The sequence below is a fragment of the Procambarus clarkii genome, chromosome 50 (genome assembly GCF_040958095.1).
Source record: "Procambarus clarkii isolate CNS0578487 chromosome 50, FALCON_Pclarkii_2.0, whole genome shotgun sequence".
NCBI lineage: Eukaryota > Metazoa > Arthropoda > Malacostraca > Decapoda > Cambaridae > Procambarus > Procambarus clarkii.
The window spans coordinates 5672409-5695685 of NC_091199.1; the positions used below are offsets into that span (position 1 = coordinate 5672409).

The window sequence follows — 23277 nt, forward strand, 5'->3', positions numbered from 1 at the left end:
ATAATGATTACAAATACCTGTTACTCAGGACACAACTTAATTGAAGTTATGACAACCATGGGGAGTAGACCTTCAAAACCAGTCCAGATTCCCGGTGGAGGAGATTTCAGTAAATTCAACTTCAATAATAAACAGATAAACTGGGAGCAAATAAACCAGGACTTCACAGAAATAAACTGGGAAGAACAACTAGAAAATGCAAACCTGAACCAGTGCCTGGAAAAAATAAGCTCAGTAGCACTAGAAATATGTTCAAACCGCATACCTCTAAGAAAAAAACCAGCGTTGAATGTAATGAAACGCCATTTTCTGGGTGAGCCCCGGAGGCTCCCTGGAGCTTATCGGGCTAATGTATGTTATGTTAGACCGGGACATTAGCTAAGGAGTTCAGACCTACCAGGGACCAGCGCCAGAACCTGGCCCCTTCAGAGAGGTTTCAGGGAGCAATGGCCCTGGAAAACCCCATATGGTTGGGGGTTTTCCTTATCTGCCATCGACCGGGGTTAGGCACCCAGAAAGGTAGGCGTAACAAAACAAACCCCACATGGTAAGAAACTACAACAAAAACCGAACAGAGAGGTAGAAAACTCCCTACAATCCCAAGAAAACAAGCAAGCAAGCAAACATCACACTTTACTGCCGCGCCGATCGTCTGCGCAGCCCTCCCCACCCCGGGAGGGGGAGGGGGGAGCCCCGGACTTACCGCGCCGGCTGCCAAGCTCCAGTTCGGAAGCTAAGCTTCAACCAACGCGAAAAAACCGCCGACCGGTGGGAGGGAGGGTTTCCAGGGAGCCTCCGGGGCTCACCCAGAAAATGGCGTTTCATTACATTCAACGCTGGTTTTCTGTGGGGAGCCCCTACGGCTCCCTGGAGCTTCATACCCAAAGAGAAGGAAAAGAAAGGGCTAACCCGGGAGGCGGCCGCCACAAACTCTGCAACGCAAAGCCAAGACAACTGGTCGCAAACCTGCGACCCAAGGCAACAAGAACGCCCAAGAACAGACGCACATATGGATGGGCGGCCAAAAACCTGTGCGACCCACAATTCCCTGCGCCCGAAATGAGCCCGAGACGTCACCAACACGGCAGCAATTGCTGCAAACGTCTGAACAGCACGGGCGCAAAGACAGACCGCAGGAAGAAGGAAAACACTGCGGACGACCCGGGAGACCCGAGCCCTGAAAACAAGGAACGAAGGAACCGGATCAACCACAGCGCATCCCCAGGCACGGTACGCCGGCAACAGCAAAAAGCACAACTGGACAACACAGGACGCACCCCCCGGCCAAACCAAACAAGTACCAATACCCCAAGAACCCCTCCGGAAAGCAGCCGTCTCGACCGTCTCCAGGACAGAGACAGGCTGCACACCAATAAAGCTACCACCAGTACCAAAGAGGAGGAAACTGAAACCGAAGGGGCTACCACAAACTGAGGGGAAGAGAAGAAGGCACCCTGAACAAGGACCAGGATGGCTCAGGCGACTCATGAGCAGGCCGGAGGGGAAACAAAACGCGAGAAAACGTAATAAACGTCATACAGTCTCCAAGACGAAGCTCGCAGGTGGGACACCGTCAACAAAGCCACCTGAACACCATAGAGATGGCGATACCTGCGTCAAAATACCAGACGCGAAGAGCCAAAGAGAAGGCCGAACCAGTCACGGACAGGACCGATTCGGCCTGCTGAAAGAGGCGAAGCCTCAGGAAAAAACGCCCCGGGTACGGACACCTATCAAGCAGCGTCTGAAAAGAAGGCCGGGCCGGCCACCGTGGAACCATAAGGACTGTTCTCGTGGGAATGGGCTGCAACCGAGCCAGAACCCGAAGCAACAGCTGGACCGGGAGAAGAGGTACAGGTACCCCCCACCTCGACCAGGCCTGCCGAAAGCCTCCACCGTGAAGTCCTCGCAGGTGGGAAGGGCGCCACAAAACGGGCGACGCCTAGACCACGCCGACCCGAAGACGTCCATGGCCAGGAGTCCATAAGCCCAACAGAGCCAACAAAACGAATCGGCGACGACTGGCCAACCCACGAAGAGGAATGAACCGAGACAGCTGTCCACCAGGACGCAGGACACACCCCGGACACGAACCACACGGTTAACCAAACCCCCTGTGGTTCCGGCAAGAACCACCAGAGCTGAATGGTAGAGTACCTAGTGACCCAAACCCTCCGAAGCGCAAACCAGACAGCCATGAACACCTGAACCGGGCTGTGAGCCCGACGGACAGACAGACTCCATCAACCTCGGCCGACCTGGAGAGCACTGGTCACAAAGCCCCAGCCGAGAGACGACCCATCCGTGAACACATCGAGCGAAGGCTCGGGGAGCTGCCAAGGCACGGAACCCCGAAAACCCCAAAGAGGAAGCTGGTGACGCAGCACCAACACCAGATCCCCAGAGGAACCCAAGGAATGCAAGAGGCGGAAGTGGAGTCTCCGTAGGAACCAACCGACGCCGGAGCCAAACCCGACTCCGCGGGCAGACAAGCACGCCGAAGTGCAAACTCCCGCACAACTGCCCAAGCAACCGCTGAGCAACCCGGGACCCCCTCCTGAACAGCCAAAGGTGGGACCACAGCCACAGTAACACTTCTGGAGGGAAGACAATGAGGGGCCCAAGAGCCTGAAACAAGGCCCAGGTCCGAACCCGGGACGGAAACAGAAGGTAAAACCTCCAGATCACCAGGAAACCAAACCCAGCGATCTGGAAAGAACCATCCCCTGGCGAGCAGACAAGCGGACTGACTGGGAGCCCACTCCAGCCAGTCGTCGAGGTAGGCCAGACACCGAATCTCAGACGCAGACAGGGCACTAAGATCCGGTAAAGATGCAAAGAGTATACAAAGTGCCCTTCACAAAATAGGGAATGCAATAAAAACAGCAAACCTGAAGCCCCACCACCAAAGCATTGTATGACAATCATATTAAGACATATTATGACAAATGACAATCATTATATGACAATATGACAATTATAATCAAAGCATTATATGACAGAGTGCTGGGAAGACGGGACACCACGAGAGTAGCTCTCATCCTGTAACTACACTTAGGTAAGTACACATAGGTAATTACCAACCGTGCTAGCCCCAGAAAAACTGGAGAGGAACGTGCCAAGAAGTGGCCTGGAGGTCCAGGTCCACCATCCATGCACCCGGCCCTAACAGAATCCGAACAGGAGACAACAGTCCTCCGAGCAGGGCAGAGGATCCAGGGCGCAGACGGAAGTAGTCCAGAAGAACTGCAGACTGGAAAAGCTCAAGACTGCAAAGAGCAGACGGGAAAAGCTCATGACTGCAAAGAGCAGACGGGAAGCCCAGAAGGATGGGGCGGATCGACCACGCCCCACGCACCCACGAAGAGGAAATGACGAAGTGCAGGGAAGAAGCCCACCCCGCCAGCTCTGAACCCCCCCCCCCCCAAGGGGGAGAAGCCGTCCTCCGACGCCAGCAGAGGCCGGAAGACAACCCAAAGCGCCCACCAACAGCGGGACCAAGCGAGAGGCAACAGAGCAAGCTGCTCCCCCAGCGCCCAGTCAACAGAGAAGGGAACAGAACCCCTTCAGAAAGAAAAAGTACACTACCGAAGTCATGAGGAGAGACTACGGGAATGAAACCACACTTCGCTGGAAGAGGAAGTGAGGGGAGACCTGATCACCACATACAAGATACCCAAGGGAATCGACAGGGTTGAGAAGGACAGGCTATGTAACATAAGGGGCACATGCACTAGGGGACGCAGGTGGAAACTGAGTACCCAAAAGAGCCACAGATAGAATTAGTTTTTTTTTTTTTTTTTTTTTTTTTTTTTTTTTTTTTTTTGAGTGTCAGAATGGGAACGGGAAAGCACTAAGAAGTAATGTGGCGACTCCTCACACAAGTAACGAGGCTGACCCCCATACAATGTCACATGTAGACACGACAGAGCCCAAGAGGCACAGGAACCGATACACCTGTTGACGGACGGTTGAGAGGCAGGACCAAGGAGCCAGAGCTCAACCCCCACAAGCACAACTAGGTGAGGACATATATTGTAAAAGCACAAGCCGCCGACTAGTGGCAAAGAGCACTACGCCGGCCAGGCAAAGAAGGCACAAAACTGCATCAAAAGGCCCACCTCGACAGCAAAACCACAAAGTCCCAGCACAACCACAACATGTGCCAAGACCCAAAAAGCTCAGTCTGCAAGCCAGGAAGACCCCGGAACCCCAAAAGGCAGAACCGGGTCACACGAGGAAACAAAGTCCCCTGAACCCACAAAAGGGGGCCCAAGAGGAAGAAACCTCCAGAACGAAACCAAGGAACCCTAAGGAACCCAGAATCAAACCAGGGGGAGCCCAAACCACCACATTTGCCGGCGGAGAACACCACTAAAATGCAAAGCACAGACCCCAGCAGAACGCCCTGGGAAAACGGTCCCAACAGACCGAAAACCGAGGGGCAAGGTGTGGGAGCAAGCATACCAGCCAGGGGCACTGAGCCTAAACCCAGAGGCTCAGACCCAAAATCAACACCCAAACGTTCCCAGAGGAACAGGCAACGGCAAGAAAACACCAGAAAAACAAAGAAACGACAACAGAACAAAAACCCTGCAAATTTTTTGAAAACTCACCAGAGACGCTCGCTCGCACACCCAGACGTATGTAAACAAACCGCAACGCCGCCCTGGTGGCCACGCCGGGAAACCGGCAGACGAAAATGGCCGCCAGCAGGGGCTGTGACTGACGCTTAATACACAAAAACACGCCAGCAAATGTGGAAAGCTAGCAGACTGGAAGGGCGAAAAACGACGCCCAACAGCTGAAAAACCCCTGAAGGGGCAAAACCGCCCCAGAACTGCTAGCAGGCAACCCCCACAGCCCCGGGAACCAACAACAGAGGCCCCGGGGCAGAGCCGTCCTCCAAGCCCTCCGCCCTTAAAGAAAAGCAAGAGCCCATGGGAAAGGCAACAAGAAAGGGCCACTGGTAAGACCCAGAAGCCTTGGCAGGAGGCACAGGCTCAAACCTCCGTCCCCAACCCGAACGGGGCATCCCCCGAAAACCGTCCGAGTCTCTGCCGCAACTGAACCCCGCCCCGACCCAGAAACACGCAGACGGTCCGGAGCCGGGAACATGGAGAGAAAGGGGCGAGCAGCACCTAACCAAACGGGGCGGCCACGGGGCATTCGAGTGGGAAACCAACCTAGCATGTTGCAGCAACCTAACCTAGCTTGCAACATGGATGCCGCCTGTACTCTGAACAGTAATAACATCAGGAGAGTACTGGAGAACAAGCAGAGAATCACTCGCAAGACTCCGGGTCAAGGTGTCAGTGACCCAACAGGCAGCATGACGGAGGTAAAAATGGCGACTGTCACCCGGAGACAAGGGAACAGCAACCAACGATCCCGTTCAAGACGGGTTGGAACCCGGAAGACACATTCAATGGTCCCCCGAGCCCAGACAGGGGTTTCCAGGGCCCGTAGGGTAACAACTACGGGAAGCCCGGGCAAGGTGTTGCTAACCGGTTAAGAAACCCAAACATAACAAGAGGGTAGATTATAGCACTGAAAACCCCTGAGACGTGTACAAGCACGGGGGCCTAGCAGAGGGCCGCCAAACACTACCAGTGGAACTATAACCACCTTAGGCAGACCCCCACCAGGCAAGAAAATGAAAAACAAAAGAAAAACCCCGCAAAAGTACACCGTCTCCAGAGGCAACAGAAACCGGCCGCCGCTTAGGTGGCAGGCTGCGCAACACCTTGACGCCCTAACCAGCACAATACCAATCCCTACCCAGGGCCAAACAAGGGCCCCAAGCCCCAGCTGGCCCCAAGGGCGAGGCAAATGCCGAGCAGCAACAACCTCTACGGGAATGGTTCCCGAACGCCCCAGGGAAGATAACCCTGTTACGCAAGGGCAGTACTCACAGGGCGCTTAGGGAAGTCAGCCACTAAGCACATGCAGCCCCGGCACTGATGAAGTACTCCTGGCCACCGCACACCACAACACACGGCAGTGAACGTCACACAAGGCAAACACCGCCTAGGAAACTGAGGCCAGAGAAGCGTCAATCCCGGTTGACATTAGCGAACGAACTGGAGCTTGGCAGCCGGCGCGGTAGGTCCGGGGCTCCCCCCTCCCCCTCCCGGGGTGGGGAGGGCTGCGCGGACGATCGGCGCGGCAGTAAAGTGTGATGTTTGCTTGTTTGCTTGTTTCCTTGGGATTGTAGGGAGTTTTCTACCTCTCTGTTCGGTTTTTGTTGTAGTTTCTTACCATGTGGGGTTTGTTTTGTTACGCCTACCTTTCTGGGTGCCTAACCCCGGTCGATGGCAGATAAGGAAAACCCCCAACCATATGGGGTTTTCCAGGGCCATTGCTCCCTGAAACCTCTCTGAAAGGGCCAGGTTCTGGCGCTGGTCCCTGGTAGGTCTGAACTCCTTAGCTAATGTCCCGGTCTAACATAACATACATTAGCCCGATAAGCTCCAGGGAGCCGTAGGGCCTCCCCACAGAAAGAGGAAGAGATGCAGATTGGAACAGGAACGTCGTTCCCTATATAGGCGAAGAAAACGAATCGCGGAACAACTTGAGAGTCGCACCCTATCTCAAGAACGGCGAAGAAGGTTGAACGCACGCTACAAGAATCATATAAAACCCAGGAGAGGCAAAGAGAGCAAAAGGCCATCAGTGAAATAGAGAGAAATCCGAAATATTTTTTCTCCTATGCAAAATCAAGATCAAAAACCACATCTAGTATCGGGCCCCTGCGAAAGGGAGATGGAACTTTCACCGATGACAACAAAAATGAGCGAGCTACTGAGGAAGCAGTACGACTCTGTTTTCAGCGAGCCATTAAACACACTAAATATTGATAACCCAAATGAATTTTTCATGGATATGATACCAACATCAAATCATATATCAGACGTCACCCTATCCCCACTGGATTTTGAAGAAGCCATAAACAGTATGCCTATGCACTCTGCACCAGGCCCGGATTCTTGGAACTCCATATTCATCAAGAACTGTAAAAAACCACTATCACAGGCCCTCCACATTCTGTGGAGACAAAGCCTAGATACTGGTGTTATTCCTGATATACTAAAAACAGCAGAGATAGCACCACTTCATACAGGAGGAAATAAGGTAGAGGCAAAAAATTACAGACCGATAGCACTAACATCGCACATCATAAAAATTTTTGAGAGAGTGCTAAGAAGTAAGATCACAAAATACATGGAATCACAGCATCTCCATAACCCTGGACAACATGGTTTCAGAACAGGGCGCTCTTGCCTATCGCAGTTGCTGGACCACTATGATATGGCATTAGATGCTATGGAAGACAAACAAAACGCTGATGTAATTTACACAGATTTCGCAAAAGCTTTTGATAAATGTGACCATGGTGTTATTGCACATAAAATGCGTTCAAAAGGAATTACCGGAAAAATAGGCAGATGGATCTACAATTTCCTGACCAACAGAACCCAATGTGTAATAGTCAACAAAATAAAATCCAGCCCATCAACCGTGAAGAGCTCAGTCCCCCAGGGTACTGTGCTTGCTCCAGTACTTTTTCTCATCCTCATATCGGACATAGACAAGAACAACCTATAGCACTGTATCATCCTTTGCAGATGACACTAGGATCTTCATGAGAGTAGGCAACATAGAGGACACGGCAAACCTCTAGTCAGATGTAGATCAGATCTTTCTATGGGCTACAGAAAATAATATGGTGTTTAACGAAGATAAGTTTCAGCTCATGCGCTGTGGAAAAAATTAAAATATAAAAACTGAAACCACGTACAAAACTCAGGCAAATCATAACATAGAACGAAAAGGCAATGTAAAGGATTTGGGTGTACTCATGTCAGAAGACCTTACCTTTAAAGAACACAATAAAGTAGCCGTCACAACTGCAAGAAAAATGACAGGTTGGATAACAAGAACTTTTCACACTAGAGATGCTATACCGATGATGATACTTTTCAAAACAGTTGTGCTCTCTAGAGTGGAGTACTGCTGCACAATGACAGCCCCTTTCAAAGCTGGAGAAATTGCTGACCTGGAGAGCGTGCAGAGATCCTTTACTGCTAGAATCCACTCAGTAAAACATCTAAACTATTGGGACCGACTAAAGAGCCTAAAACTGTACTCCCTTGAGCGCAGGTGGGAGAGGTACATAATAATTTACACGTGGAAAATATTAGAGGGGCTGGTCCCAAACCTGAACACAGAAATAACATCACATGAGACCACAAGACATGGCAGGATGTGCAGAATACCCCCGTTGAAAAGCAGAGGTGCAACAGGTACTCTGAGAGAGAACTCTAACAACATCAGAGGTCCGAGACTGTTCAACACGCTTCCACTACACATAAGGGGCATAACTGGCCGACCCCTCACAGTGTTCAAGAGAGAACTGGATAAGCACTTCCAAAGGATACCTGATCAACCAGGCTGTGACTCATACGTCAGGCTGCGAGCAGCCGCGTCCAACAGCCTGGTTGATCAGTCCGGCAACCAGGAGGCCTGGTCGACGACCGGGCCGCGGGGACGCTAAGCCCCGGAAGCACCTCAAGGTAACCTCAAGGTATCCCTGTGGCTCATTTGGGCACTCAGTTTCCACGCGTGTGCCCCTTGTGTTAAATAGCCTGTCTTTATCTACCCTGTCAATTCCTCTGAAAATCTTGTACGTGGTGATCATATCCCCCCTAACTCTTTCTTCTAGCGATGTAACGTTTAATTCCCGTAGTCTCTCCTCGTAGCTCATACCTCTCAGCCTGGGTACTAGTCTGGTGGCAAACCTTTGAACATTTTCCAGTTTGATCTTATGCTTGACTAGATATGGACTCCATGCTGGGGCTGCATACTATAGGATTGGTCTGACATAGGTGGTATAAAAAGTTCTGAAGGATTCCTTGCACAAGTGTCTAAATGCCATTCTTATGTTAGCCAACTTGGCATATGCTGCTGATGTTATCCTCTTGATATGAGCTTCACGGGACAGGTCTGGCGTGATATCAACCCCCAGGTCTTTCTCTCTCTCTGACTCGTGTAGAATTTCATCTCCCAAATGATACCTTGTAACTGGCCTCCTGCACCCTACACCTATCTTCATTACATTACATTTGCTTGGGTTAAACTCTAACAACCATTTGTTCGACCATTCCTTTAGTTTGTCTAGGTCTTCTTGAAGCCTCAAGCAGTCCTCCTCTCTCTTAATTCTTCTCTTAATTTTGGCAAATTTTGGCAATATGGAGTTTGTTTTGAGATGCCTACCTTACTAGGTGCCTAATCCCCTGTCGATGGCAGATGGAATACCCCCAAATATAAGGGGGTTTTGCTAGGGCCATTGCTCCCTGCACCTCTCTGAGGGGGGCCATGTTCTGGCTAGTGGTCCTTGGAAGGCAGAACTCCACTGACTTAAGATATACTAATATAGCGTATATCAGTCTGATAGCTCCAGGAAGCCTCTGGGGCTCACCCAGAAAATGGCGTTTCATTACATTTAACGCTGGTTTTTTGCAATTATCACTTCTAAAAGTGTACTGATCTATTTAGAACACATGTTTTGTTTCCAGTAGATCCTGGCAGAACAGCTATTGTGCTATTATTTTACATGGTTAGATGCAGCATGTAGATCTGAGGTATCTGTGTCAATCTGAAATACATTTTAAGATGTTGGATGGTTGGGATGTTGCTCCATGACCAGTTCTCAAGGGGCCAAACGGAGGCTTGCCTGTAGCTAGCCTGACTGAGATGACTCCATACCCAAAAGACACCTCAGCCCTTGAGAGTCCTTCAGTAGCCTACTGGAGGCCTGAGGACAAAACCTGGCCCCAGTCAAAGAGGCCTAAGGAACAGGTGATTTATGATCACCAAACAAACCCTCGGAAAGGAAGTGAAGCAAGACAGACATTTGTAAGGTTCAAAGAAAATAAATAATGCAGCAAAACACTTGGCAAACTATCCACCCAGCAGTCAAGTCATACTCCCCATAGTAGCAGGTGCTCTCACCAGGTGGCAGCACCATGGGACCTGCAGGCTACCCGTCAACAACCGTCAGTCCTTCGCCAGATGTCAGACTGCACCATGAGTTGCCATATCTTCAGGTCCCGGATTTTCTAGTTAGGTGTTGGCAATTCTTTGGACTACATCTTGCCGGACCCTGTTTGCTTGTGTATTGTTTCAGTCTTTACTATTTGCTTCACATGTGGCATGTCTCCATGCCTCGCTTGTTGTGTGGACCTTGGGAAACTGCTCATTTCAAGCTGCACATGCTTAGGGCTATCCTTTCTTCAGTGCTCTTCAGTGATGTTCTTGCCCTGACAGGGATGCTTTCCTGGTGGGTTGAGGTGTTTGTCCTATAGAGGTCTGCCTCCTATGGAGGCTGCAAGGGTCTTTAACTCCTCTGTGAGGCCCTTAGGTTGAGGTATTCTTTAGGTAATGAATAAAGGGTACACTTAGGTTTGTGTGCTTGTACATATGGAGCACCACTGACCACCTTCGCAGCCTTGTGTTTCTATTGTTCCGTGTTCGGTGTCAATTCATCAGCGAAATGTCCCTAATACCTGGGCGTCATGCTTGGTTTTTGCCTTCAGGTCCTGCTAAGCCTCACAGGTCTTTGGTATAGATCATAATGGATTAGCTCACCCAGTCCACAATTGCTTCTTGAGAGTTTGAAGTACAGTATGTCTATTAGTTTTGCTATGTGCTAATGGTCATTTGTACTCTCTGCTATGCTGCCTGTTCAGAGGGTATTACCCTCTACATATGGCCAGCAATGTTTGGATTCACTGGTCTCTATTTTGGCTAAAGCCTCTGTCTATTTATTTTATTTTTTATTTTTTTAGGGGACAAGGTTTAAGCCTCTTTGGTTTCATTTGCCAATTTGTTGTTGTCTTCAACCTGCTGCTCAAGGTGCCCCCAAAATCACCTTTTTTGTTTTTTAGGGAATAGGAGTTGGAGTGGCTGTCAATTTCTACTGGTTCTATATTCACCCTTCCTCCTCCCACAGTTCATTTGGTATGGTCTGACAGACCTCTCATACCCTTTCCCTTTGCTTTTGACTCCTGGATATCTGAGAGTTTTCCAATTCATGTTAAAATTACCTGTGGGTGTATGGTGTTCTCAAGGTGGATGCCATCAAAGTGGAACAGATGGGCTGCTAGCTCTGCTAACCCTGTAATAGTGACTTGACTGCCACCTAGTGGCAGTGGGGCAGCTGTTGCTTTCCCAGTATTCAATAGCGATAATTAGGGTTTATTGTGTTGCCAATTATTGCTTGGAGGTGTTGAGAGGTTTGTATTATTCTATGATAACCTAGCGAATGACTTATTTTTTCCCAGTGGTGGATTGAGAGAACTGTGCACTGTCTTCCCACCCCAGTTACTGTGTATGATGAGACTGCTTACAAAACTCCTCGTCATGGTAAGGAGAAGGATGATGAGAGCCTAGACTACTAGTCCTAACACTGTACTGGATGAACTCTGGCAGCTAGGTCCACACACAATTGATGAGGGCCTTGCTCAGATAATCAACTCTCTACTTTGTGTAGACCTACAATAAAACTATTAAAATAAATTTTACATAAAAATTATGAATTTATTTTGTAATTGATAGTCATGTTGAAATTTTGGCCTGGGCCAGGTACTAGAACTGGCTATGTCATTTATGTCAGGTTATATTGTGTTACTGCTCTCACCTTATGCACTCACTGCTCTCACCTTATGCACTCACTGCTCTCACCTTATGTACTCACTGCTCTCACCTTATGCACTCACTGCTCTCACCTTATGTACTCACTGCTCTCACCTTATGCACTCACTGCTCTCACCTTATGCACTCACTGCTCTCACCTTATGCACTCACTGCTCTCACCTTATGCACTCACTGCTCTTACCTTATGCACTCACTGCTCTCACCTTATGTACTCACTGCTCTCACCTTATGCACTCACTGCTCTCACCTTATGCACTCACTGCTCTCACCTTATGCACTCACTGCTCTCACCTTATGTACTCACTGCTCTCACCTTATGTACTCACTGCTCTCACCTTATGCACTCACTGCTCTCACCTTATGTACTCACTGCTCTCACCTTATGTACTCACTGCTCTCATCTTATGCACTCACTGCTCTCACCTTATGCACTCACTGCTCTCACCTTATGCACTCACTGCTCTCACCTTATGTACTCACTGCTCTCACCTTATGTACTCACTGCTCTCACCTTATGCACTCACTGCTCTCACCTTATGCACTCACTGCTCTCACCTTATGCACTCACTGCTCTCACCTTATGCACTCACTGCTCTCACCTTATGCACTCACTGCTCTCACCTTATGCACTCACTGCTCTCACCTTATGCACTCACCTTCTCTGCATAGAAAAATGCTTTGATCAATTGCTGTCCAGTTTCCATCTTGACAGGTAATATTGATGGTTGAGCTGAGGTTCCCAAACAAAAGGCTTCCCCCACAAGTATATACGACCTGCAGATATTACTGATATTAACTGTGAAATGCACATTTTATAGCCTACAAAGGTACTCTGAGAGAGAACTCTATCAACATCAGAGGCCCAAGACTGTTCAACACGCTTCCACTACACATAAGGGACATAACTGGCCGACCCCTCACAGTGTTCAAGAGAACTGGATAAGCACCTCCAAAGGATACCTGATCAACCAGGCTGTGATTCGTATGTCAGGCTGCGAGCACCCACGTCCAACAGCCTGGTTGACCAGTCCAGCAACCAGGAAGCCTGGTCGACGATCAGGCCACAGGGATGCTAAGCCTTGGGAGCACCTCAAGGTAAGGCAAGGTACAATAACTGGCAAAGATAATTACAATAAATTCCCCATAAAAGTACTCGAGTGACTAAATTATACAGGTGAAACTATTTACTTTTACATAATATATTCTATTATTATATTTCCATAAAGCAACACAAATGTTTTTTAAGTCATAACAGATTTTCTTCCTCTTATTATGATGCTAATGAAATTATTTCCAACAATAAATACAGAACTATTACACATTAAACTATGTAACTTATGAGAAATGTATTGGAAGACTGTTTACGTATACTGTATCGAGTAGCAAGTAAACCTGCATTACACAGACGTCGACCCAAGAGTGCATTATAAATTCATTGTGTTGGGGGACAGGCGGCCAGTTTATACATGCAGTATATGTTAGGTTTATATCTAGATATACCCCCCTTCCCTAGGGGTCACATTATTAAACCTCCTCAGGATGCAACCCCCACAATAAGTTGACTAACTCCTGGGTACCTATTTACCACTAGGAGGACAGGGGCATTAGGTGATAGAGAACGTGCCCAACCATTTCTGTTCTACACAGGATTCGAACCCAAAATTCTCAATTGTCAGTTGAGAAAAAACCCAACTGTACTGCTGGGACCTTAAACAACTTAAGATTCAAATATAAAGTTAATCCGAGAATATTTAAAGTACAAGAGGGCCTTATTATATGAATGCGTGTTGTACAGACACTCGTCCATTCAAACAACTTCCTATTTACCTATCCGTTGACAACCTGTTGATTTCAAAGAACATCATCACTTCGGTCCGGTCACTGACCAGGCCTCCTGGATGCTGGTCTGATCAATCAGTCTGTTCAATGCAGCTGCTCACAACCTGACATGCGAGTCACAGCCTAGTTGACCAGGTACCCTTTGAGGTTGATTCAGTTCTCTTTTGAGCACTGTGTGAGGTCGGCCAGTTATTCCCCATATGTGTAGGGGAAGAGTCCATGTTTTTGCATCACAATCCACCAGATTTATATATTCAAACAAAATGTCTACATAACCCACTAGTGTCACACTGTAGCCCACACTGCCCCAGTCAGCAGTACTGTCATCACTCTCAAAGAGCTAATCCTTTTTACACTATAATAGAAAGGTAGTTTCTCATGTGTAGGTGCAATTAGTGTCAGCAGCAGACTGCTGTGTTGTTGTTTTCAACACAGCAAAACAACAGTGTTGTTTGTTGTTTTCCCTGATGCCTGCCATCCACAGTCATTGGCTACATGATTATGTTTTTTCTTTCCCCCTATCCCTGAGCCACTGCTGTTGTATAGCAAGCATAGGCAGGAAGGCAGACATTTTCAGTCAAATAATCTCAGTAAGGCATGGAATCTATCAGGCAATCACAGTCAATCGGGCTGTGTTGCTATTCCACATGTAAGAGGCTGTCCAGGAAGTGTTTGAAAGAGGAAGGGGGAAGGTTGTAGGGTGTCACAGTAGGGCACAAAAGGGTGGAGATGGGTGTCACAGTAGGGCACAAAAGGGTGGAGATGGGTGTCACAGTAGGGCACAAAAGGGTGGAGATGGGTGTCACGGTAGGGCACAAAAGGGTGGAGATGGGTGTCATGGGTAGGAATGTGTGTCATGAGTTGAGATAGAGAGGGATGTCGAGGTGGGTCAAGCTCAAACACAAAATTATATAAATATTAAAGCAAGGAGCACCCACAGGAACTAACAACTATTTGCTTGACAAATATTTCCACTGTGCTTGGTTTGAATGTGCCTGAATGTATTTGTTAGTCCCAACATGAAAATTCATTGCAGATGTGCCAATAGTCAAAACAAATACCATAAGAGAAGTACGGTTCTAAAACTGTGAATCACATTGCATATCATACTGCTACAATCCTGTGGTACTCTGATGTAATGGAATGTAGGAGACTGTTGGTTTACTTGGGAAATGTGGGGAGATCTTGATTAATGGAAGGATTTCCTTGCTAATTCTCAGTAAATATACAATATGCCCCCCCCCTTTCCAGATTGTAACACATACACTATCAAGAACAAGAGCCAAGTTGGCATCAAATAAATAAAAAAGGCCCATACAGCTTAAGGCAAGTTTCATACTGGCAACTGAATACTTGTTGGTCAACTTCAGAGAATGAGACCTTCAACAGGTGCATCCCACAGGTAAATAAACACTATTCTGGGTGAATTAGAGAAGATAATCACTGTGTATAACTCACTGTGGTCCCATTGGTTCTAGTGTAACCATCCCAGCTACTGTTGGCAGAGGCTGGAGCAGGAACTGGATCCCCGAGGCATACTGTGGAAAGGAGGTAGTAGATAACCATCTAATTAATATGTGCTACTGTGTGAAGGAGAGAAGTGCACACTTGACCAAGTATATCAGATCACATATTCTCAAGATTATGTTAGACTTTAATGGGGGGCATTTTATGTTAAACATCACAGGGGAAAAGAAGGGGGCCAACTCTCAAGTTTCCATTAGAGCAATATGCCACGAATGCCTCACATGAGCAAACTTGGCGTGAAAAGCAGCAGCTGCCTGAAAGAATTCACCTGGGAGACAGAATTCATCAAGGCAGAGGACCCAGTGAGAATGCACCTCACAGGACTCGGGGCCGTAAACATTACCAACTTAACATGCAGCATGGTGGGAGCAGCAAGAATGATCGTCAGATGATGAATAACCCTCAAACTTGAAAAATGCGAGACTGGGCTTGCCAGGCTGCTTCATAATGACCTTGAACAAGATCAGAGGGGATCCCTAAGGCATTAAGGAAAACCAAGCAGATACCCCAGGCACAAAAGCTGCTTGCAAAAGAAAACAGGAACCACCAACAACCCAACTATCTGTGTTGCAAAATGGCGCCTGCCGCATGCCCTGTAAACCATGATTTCCCCAGTGTGCCCCAGCACAACCAAAGAATGTCCCTAACCAAGGACCCGACAGAGACAACAAGACCCCTAAACAGCCCAAGGCAAGGCCCTCACCAACGTGGGCTGCCCTCATGAACCCCTAACACACCAGAGGAGGTAACTCTGGCTGTGCAAGGACAGTGTAAGCAAGCACACAGGGAAGAAAACCCCTGAGCATATGCAGCCCAAAATACAAAAAGAGCCAAGCCCACACACACAAAAAAACGAGCGTTGAATGTAATGAAACACCATTTTCTGGATGAGACCCGGAGGCTCCCCGGAGCTATCCAGGCTGATATGCTAATGTCAGACTTTGGCATCAGTCATGTGTATGGAGTTCTGTGGGCCTACCGGGGACCACGAGCCAGAACCTGGCCCACTCAGATAGGTATGGGGAGCAATGGCCAATAGAAACCCCCGTGTGGTTGGAAGCATTCTATGTCTGCCATCAACCAGGTAAGGCACCCAGAAAGGTAAACGTCCCAAAACAAACCCCCTATTCTGGTGAAAATTGCTACAAAAAGCTGAACAAGTGGATAGAAGTTCCCCCCTAAAAATCGAGCAAACGAGCATGACATTACATGTTGCCGCGCTACTGTCTGCGCAGCTCCTCCCTTCCCGGGAGGGGCAAGGGGGAGCCCCAGACCCCCCGCGCCAGCCATCCACCCTTCAGTTCTGAGCCTGGACATCAAAACACGCGAAAACTGCTTACCGGGGGGGGGGGAAGGGAGGGTTATCTTGAGGTTATCTTGAGATGATTTTAGGGCTTTTTAGTGTCCCCGTGGCCCAGTCCTCGACCAGGCCTCCACCCCCAGGAAGCAGCCCGTGACAGCTGACTAACACCTAGGTACCTATTTTACTGCTAGGTAACCGGAGCATAGGGTGAAAGAAACTCTGCCCATTGTTTCTCGCCGGCGCCTGGGATCAAACCCCGGACCACAGGATCACAAGTCCAGCATGCTGTCTGCTCGGCCGACTGGCTCCCTGCCGGTCGACTTGCCGGGAAGCCTCCGGGTCTCACCCAGAAAATGCTGTTTCGTTACATTCAACGGTGGTTTTCTGGAGGGAGCCCCGTTGGCTCCCCGGAGCTAATTACCCACAGACGAAAATTAGAGGGACTTACCCGGGAGGCGGTCGCTACTCACTCCTCAACCCGAAGTCGAGACAACTGGCTGTAACCGCCGACCCAAAGCGACATAGGCCCAACTAGGCCCAGGAACGTTCACGAGGTAGTGCACAGCCAGGACCCTGTTCAACCACCAACATCCCCGCACCCGAATGTCAGCCCAGAACATGTTGCCAAAGATGGCAGCAAGAGCAGCGATCTTACGAACGTCATTGGCACGGGGATAGACCGCAAGCTGGCTAGCCTTAATAACCCTGCGGATGACCTGGGAGACCCGCACCCGTGAACAAGGAAGGAGGGAAACCAGATCAATCCAAAGCGTGTCCCCAGACAAAGAAGCCGTGGCCCGCAAATAACAGAAGAGGGCCGCAACCGGACACAAAACATGATGCACCCCCGGCCTGACCAACCAAGCATCAACAACCCAAGGACCCCTCCGGAAAGCAGCCATCTCATTCTTCGCCAGAAAAGAAGGAGACAGGTGTAGACGAACAAACCGATCGCCACAACCAAAAGAGCAGAAACCCCTGCACCGGAGGAGAGTATGAAGCTCCCCGACCCGACCCTCAGAGGCTAATACCCACAGGAAAAGAGCCTTCGAGAAACAATCCTGAACCGAAGGGGCCACCACGAACCGAGGAGAAGAGAGAAAAGAGAGCACTCTGTCTAACGACCAGGAAAGGTCAGGCATCGCATGAGCAAGCCGGAGGTGAAACAACACACGAGACAGCTGGCGAAATGGCTCAGAAGTAACATTTATACCGAAAGCAAGCTAAGCAAGCTATCGTGCTCCGCCAGCGCCGCACAATACGAGGTGAAAGTATTCGGCATAAGATTACGGTCTTGGAACAACCAAGAGTGAAAGAACAACACCACCTGAACCGAAAGTGAAGCACAATGATGAAGAGTCAAAAAGAACCGGAAGGACTGCCAGGAAACTTCATACTGCCACCGAGACGAAGCTCGCAGGTGGGATACCAACAAGAAAGCCATCTGATCACCACAGAGATGATGATAAGCTTGAGTCAAAAATACTATACGCAAAGACTTGAGGAGAAGATCGAACCAGCCACGTGACGCTCTGGTCCGATCTGCTGGAAGAGGCGGAGTCATGAGAAAACCTCCAGGTTCAGACACTGAGCAAGCAGCGCTTGAAACCACGGCCGGGCCGGCCACCATGGGGCCAAGAGGACAACTCTTCCCTGGTACGTCTCCAAGCGAGTCAGGACCTGGAGCAACAGCTGAAAGAAGTACAGGAACCCCCACCTCGACCAGTCCTGCCAAAAGGCATCGACCCCGACGGCCTCACAGTCAGGGAAGGGTGCCATGACCACGCTGACACAAAGAGGTCCACCTCAGGGTTATCTTCTTGAGGTTATCTTGAGATGATTTCGGGGCTTTTAGTGTCCCCGCGGCCCGGTCCTCGACCAGGCCTCCACCCCCAGGAAGCAGCCCGTGACAGCTGACTAACACCCAGGTACCTATTTTACTGCTAGGTAACAGGGGCATAGGGTGAAAGAAACTCTGCCCAATGTTTCTCGCCGGCGCCTGGAATCGAACCCAGGACCACAGGATCACAAGTCCAGCGTGCTGTCCGCTCGGCCGACCGGCTCCCTCCAGGGTGCCCAAATGTCTGGCAGAGCCAACGGAAGGAGTCAGCATCGACCGTCCATTCCGTTGACAGGGGAACGAAGCGAGACATGCCATCCACCAAGGCGTTGGACACTCCCTGCATGTGAACTGTCAGGAGAGCCAAACCCTGAAAACTCAGCATATGAGTCACCTGAAGCGACCAACGTCAAAGAGCCAAGGACTGCATCGAACCCCTGCTGTTCAGGCAACGAACCACCGGGAGCAGTCCGAATGGAGCTGGATCATCGATCCGCAGACGACCCAAATCCTCCGAAGGGCTAACCACACCGCTGCAAACTCCCGCATCGTGCTGTGGGCTCGACAGAAGGATGGACCCCACCATCCATGGCCGGCCTGGTAAGTACTGGTTACAAAGCCCCAGCCGAGAGACAACACGTCCTTGAACACATCGAGTGAGGGCTCGGGCAGGCGCCAACGCACTGAACCCCGAAAAACCTGAAGAGGAACCCGGCGATGCAGCAGCTGACCCAAGGCCCCCGGGGACCGAACCCAGCGATCGCGAGAGAGGCGGAAGAGAAGTCCCCGAAGGAACCAGAACAGCCGACGAAGCCAAACCCAACCCGGCGGGTAGACCATCATCGTAAAGTTCAGGCTCCCACACAGACCCTCGAGCAGCCGCTGGGTGACCCGGGAGCCCCCCATAAAGAGGCTTATGCGGGACTGCAGTTGTAGGAGAGACTCCAGAGAAAGAGACAAGGAAGCGGTCCAAGAGTCCCACACAAGACCCAGCCAGGTCTAAACCTGGGAGGGAAGCAGATGGGACTTCCTCCAGTTCACCAAGAACTTGAACCTGGCTAGCTGGGAAAGAGCCAAATTCCTGGCTAGCAGACAAGAGGACCAGCTGGGAGCCCAAACCTTCTAGTTGTCGAGGTAGGCCAACAGCTTCCATCAGGAAGCTGGGGGAACCTCTGGGTCTCACCCAGAAAATGTCATTTCATTACATTCAATGCTGGTTTTCTAGGGGAAGCCCCCTTCTGCTCTCCAGAGCTAACTACCCAAAAACAAAGATAAATTAGGGACAAACCCGGAAGGCAGAAATTACATGCCGGAAACCCTGAACAAGCTACAAAAAGCTGAACAAGTGGATAGAAGTTCCCCCCCCAAAAATCGAGCAAACGAGCATGACGTTACATGTTGCCGCGCTACTGTCTGAGCAGCTCCTCCCTTCCCGGGAGGGGCAAGGGGGAGCCCCAGACCCCCCGCGCCAGCCATCCACCCTTCAGTTCTGAGCCTGGACATTAAAACACGCGAAAACTGCTTACCAGGGGGAAGGGAGGGTTATCTTGAGGTTATCTTGAGATGATTTCGGGGCTTTTTAGTGTCCCCGCGGCCCGGTCCTCGACCAGGCCTCCACCCCTAGGAAGCAGCCCGTGACAGCTGACTAACACCCAGGTACCTATTTTACTGCTAGGTAACAGGGGCATAGGGTGAAAGAAACTCTGCCCATTGTTTCTCGCCGGTGCCTGGGATCAAACCCAGGACCACAGGATCACAAGTCCAGCATGCTGTCCGCTCGGCCGACTGGCTCTCTGCCGGTCGACTTGCCGGGAAGCCTCCGGGTCTCACCCAGAAAATGCTGTTTCGTTACATTCAACGGTGGTTTTCTGGAGGGAGCCCCGTTGGCTCCCCGGAGCTAAATACCCACAGACAAAAATTAGAGGGACTTACCCGGGAGGCGGTCGCTACTCACTCCTCAACCCGAAGTCGAGACAACTGGCTGTAACTGCCGACCCAAAGCGACATAGCCAACTAGGCCCAGGAACGTTCACGAGGTAGTGCACAGCCAGGACCCTGTTCAACCACCAACATCCCCGCGCCCGAATGTCAGCCCAGAACATGTTGCCAAAGATGGCAGCAAGAGCAGCGATCTTACGAACGTCATTGGCACGGGGATAGACCGCAGGCTGGCTAGCCTTAATAACCCTGCGGATGACCTGGGAGACCCGCACCCGTGAACAAGGAAGGAGGGAAACCAGATCAATCCAAAGCGTGTCCCCATCGACCGGGGTTAGGCACCCAGAAAGGTAGGCATAACAAAACAAACCCCACATGGTAAAAAAAATAAATAAAACTAAACCAAAAACCGAACAGAGAGATAGAAACTCCCTACAATCACAAGGAAACAAGCAAACATCACACTTTACTGCTGCGCCGATCATCCGCGCAGCCCTCCCCGCCCCGAGAGGGGGAGGGGGGAGCCCCGGACCTACCGCGCCGGCTGCCAAGCTTCAGTTCGGAAGCTAAGCTTCAACCAACGCGAAAAAACCGCCGACCGGTGGGAGGGAGGGTTGCCAGGGACCCTCCGGGGCTCACCCAGAAAATGGCGTTTCATTACATTCAATGCTGGTTTTGTGTGGGGAGCCCCTACGGCTCCCTGGAGCTTCATACACAAAGAGAAGGAAAAGAAAGGGCTAACCCAGGAGGTGGCCGCCACAAACTCTGCAACGCAAAGCCGAGACAACAGGTCGCAACCTGCGACGCAAGGCAACAAGAACGCACAGGAGCAGACGCACAAAGAATAGGCGGCCAAGAACCTGTGCGACTTTCAAATCCCTGCACCCGAAATGAGCCCTAGACGTCCCAACACAGCAGCAAAAGCTGCAAACGTCTGAACAGCACGGGCGCAATGACAGATCGCAGGCTGGAAGAATGAAAAATCTGCGGACGACCTGGGAGACCCGAGCCCTGAAAAACAGGGAACGAGGGGAACTGGATCAACCACAGCGCATCCCCAGACACGGTATGCCGGCAACGGCAAAAACACAACCAGACAACACAGGACGCACCCCCAGCCAAACCAATCAAGCATCAAAACCCCAAGAACCCCTACGGAAAGCAGCCGACTCTATCGTCGCCAGGACGGAGAAAGGCTGCACACGTACAAATCTACCACCAGTACCAAAGAGCAGAAACCTGAACCGAAGGGGCTACCACAAACTGAGAAGATAAGAAGGCACCCTGATCAAGGACCAGGATGGCTCAGGCGACACATGAGCAGGCTGGAGGCGAAACAAAACACAAGAAAACGTACAAAATGTCATACTGTCGCCAAGACGAAGTTCGCAGGTGGGACACCGTCAACAAAGCCACCAGAACACCATAGAGATGGTGAAACCCACATCAAAATACCAGACGCGAAGAGCTGAGGAGAAGGCCGAACAAGTCACGTACAGGACCAATTCGACCTGCCGAAAGAGGCGGAGTCGCGGGAAAACGCCCCGCAAAAGTACACTGTCTCCAGAGGCAACAGGAACCGGTTGCCGCTTAGGTGGCAGGCTGTGCAACACCTTGATGCCCTAACCAGCACAATACCAATCCCTACCCAGGGCCAAACAAGGGCCCCAAGCCCCAGCTGGCCCCAAGGGCGAGGCAAATGCCGAGCAGCAAGAACCTCTACGGGAATGGTTCCCAAACGCCCCAGGGAAGATAACCCTGTTACGCAAGGGCAGTACTCAGCTTAGGGAAGTCAGCCACTAAGCACATACAGCCCCGGCACTGATGAGGTACTCCTGGCCACCGCACAACACAACACACGGCAGTGAACGCCACACAAGGCAAACACCGCCTAGGAAACTGAGGCCAGAGAAGCATCTATCCCGGTTGACATTAGCGAACGAATTGAAGCTTGGCAGCCGGCGCCGTAGGTCCGGGGCTCCTCCCTCTCGAGGCGGGGAGGGCTGCGCGGACGATCGGCGTGGCAGTAAAGTGTGATGTTTGCTTGTTTACTTGTTTCCTTGTGATTGTAGGGAATTTCTACCTCTCTGTTCGGTTTTTGGTTTAGTTTTAGTTTTTTTTTTTTACCATGTGGGGTTTGTTTTGTTATGCCTACCTTTCTGGGTGCCTAACCCCGGTCGATGGCAGATAAGGAAAACCCCAACCACAAAGGGGTTTTCCAGGGCCATTGCTCCCTGAAACCTCTCTGAAGGGGCCAGGTTCTGGCGCTGGTCCCTGGTAGGTCTGAACTCCTTAGCTAATGTCCAGGTCTAATATAACATACATTAGCCCGATAAGCTCCAGGGAGCCGTAGGGGCTCCCCACAGAAAAAACAAGCATCAACAACCCCAGGGACCCCTCCAGAAATCAAGGAATCAAGGGGAAAGAAGAGAGCTCCCAGGCCAAGACTAGGACGGCTCAGGCGGTGCCTGAGCCGGCCGGAGGTGAAAACACCCGAGACAGCTTGCGAAACGGTGCAGAAGAAACATCAAAACTGAAAGCAAGCCATAATGGCTACACCAGCGCCGCACGAGGAACAGTGAAGCACGCAGGTGGGGCACTCAACAAAACCACCTGATCACCAAACAGATGGAGACAGACTCAAGTTAAAAAGCACCAAATGCGAAGACTCGAGGAGAAGACCGAACCAGCTATGTAATGGACCGGACCGAGCATCTGAAAGCGGCGTAGCCGTAGGAAAAACCCTGGTTGTGGACACCGAGCAAGCAGCGCCCGAACCAAGGCTGACAGAGGAACCAGATGAAACCTCAGCTAGTTCACCAGGAATCCGAACCAGGCGAGCCGGAAAAGAACCAAATTCCTAGCGAGCAGACCCGCCCCGTTCAGGAAGAATCCCCCTTCCCCAGACCGCTGAAGAACCAACAAGGCCGACAACTAGAAGCTGCTGATAGCAGAAACTGCCCAACCGCAGACTCTGCAAACAGCTAGGACAATTGGCGACAAAAAACCGAATAGCAAGGGCCCAGGCAGAAGCCAACAAGGAAACGAGGATCACTAGCCGACAAGCGAAACGTGAAGCAAAATTTTGCATTGCATCCCGCAGGAACTGCAG

General features: G+C 50.5%; 1 protein-coding gene across 1 annotated transcript in view; it reads right to left on the reverse strand.

The window, feature by feature from the left end:
* The window catches only part of LOC123749571 (sushi, von Willebrand factor type A, EGF and pentraxin domain-containing protein 1), a 177956-nt gene that overhangs the window by 13227 nt on the left and 141452 nt on the right, over window positions 1–23277 (reverse strand). The window contains exons 15-16 of the mRNA XM_069303377.1: window positions 15016–15095; window positions 12375–12492 (exon numbers count right to left, since the gene is read on the reverse strand). Of these exons, the coding sequence (XP_069159478.1) occupies window positions 12375–12492; window positions 15016–15095 (198 nt within the window). The remainder of the gene's footprint in view (window positions 1–12374; window positions 12493–15015; window positions 15096–23277) is intronic.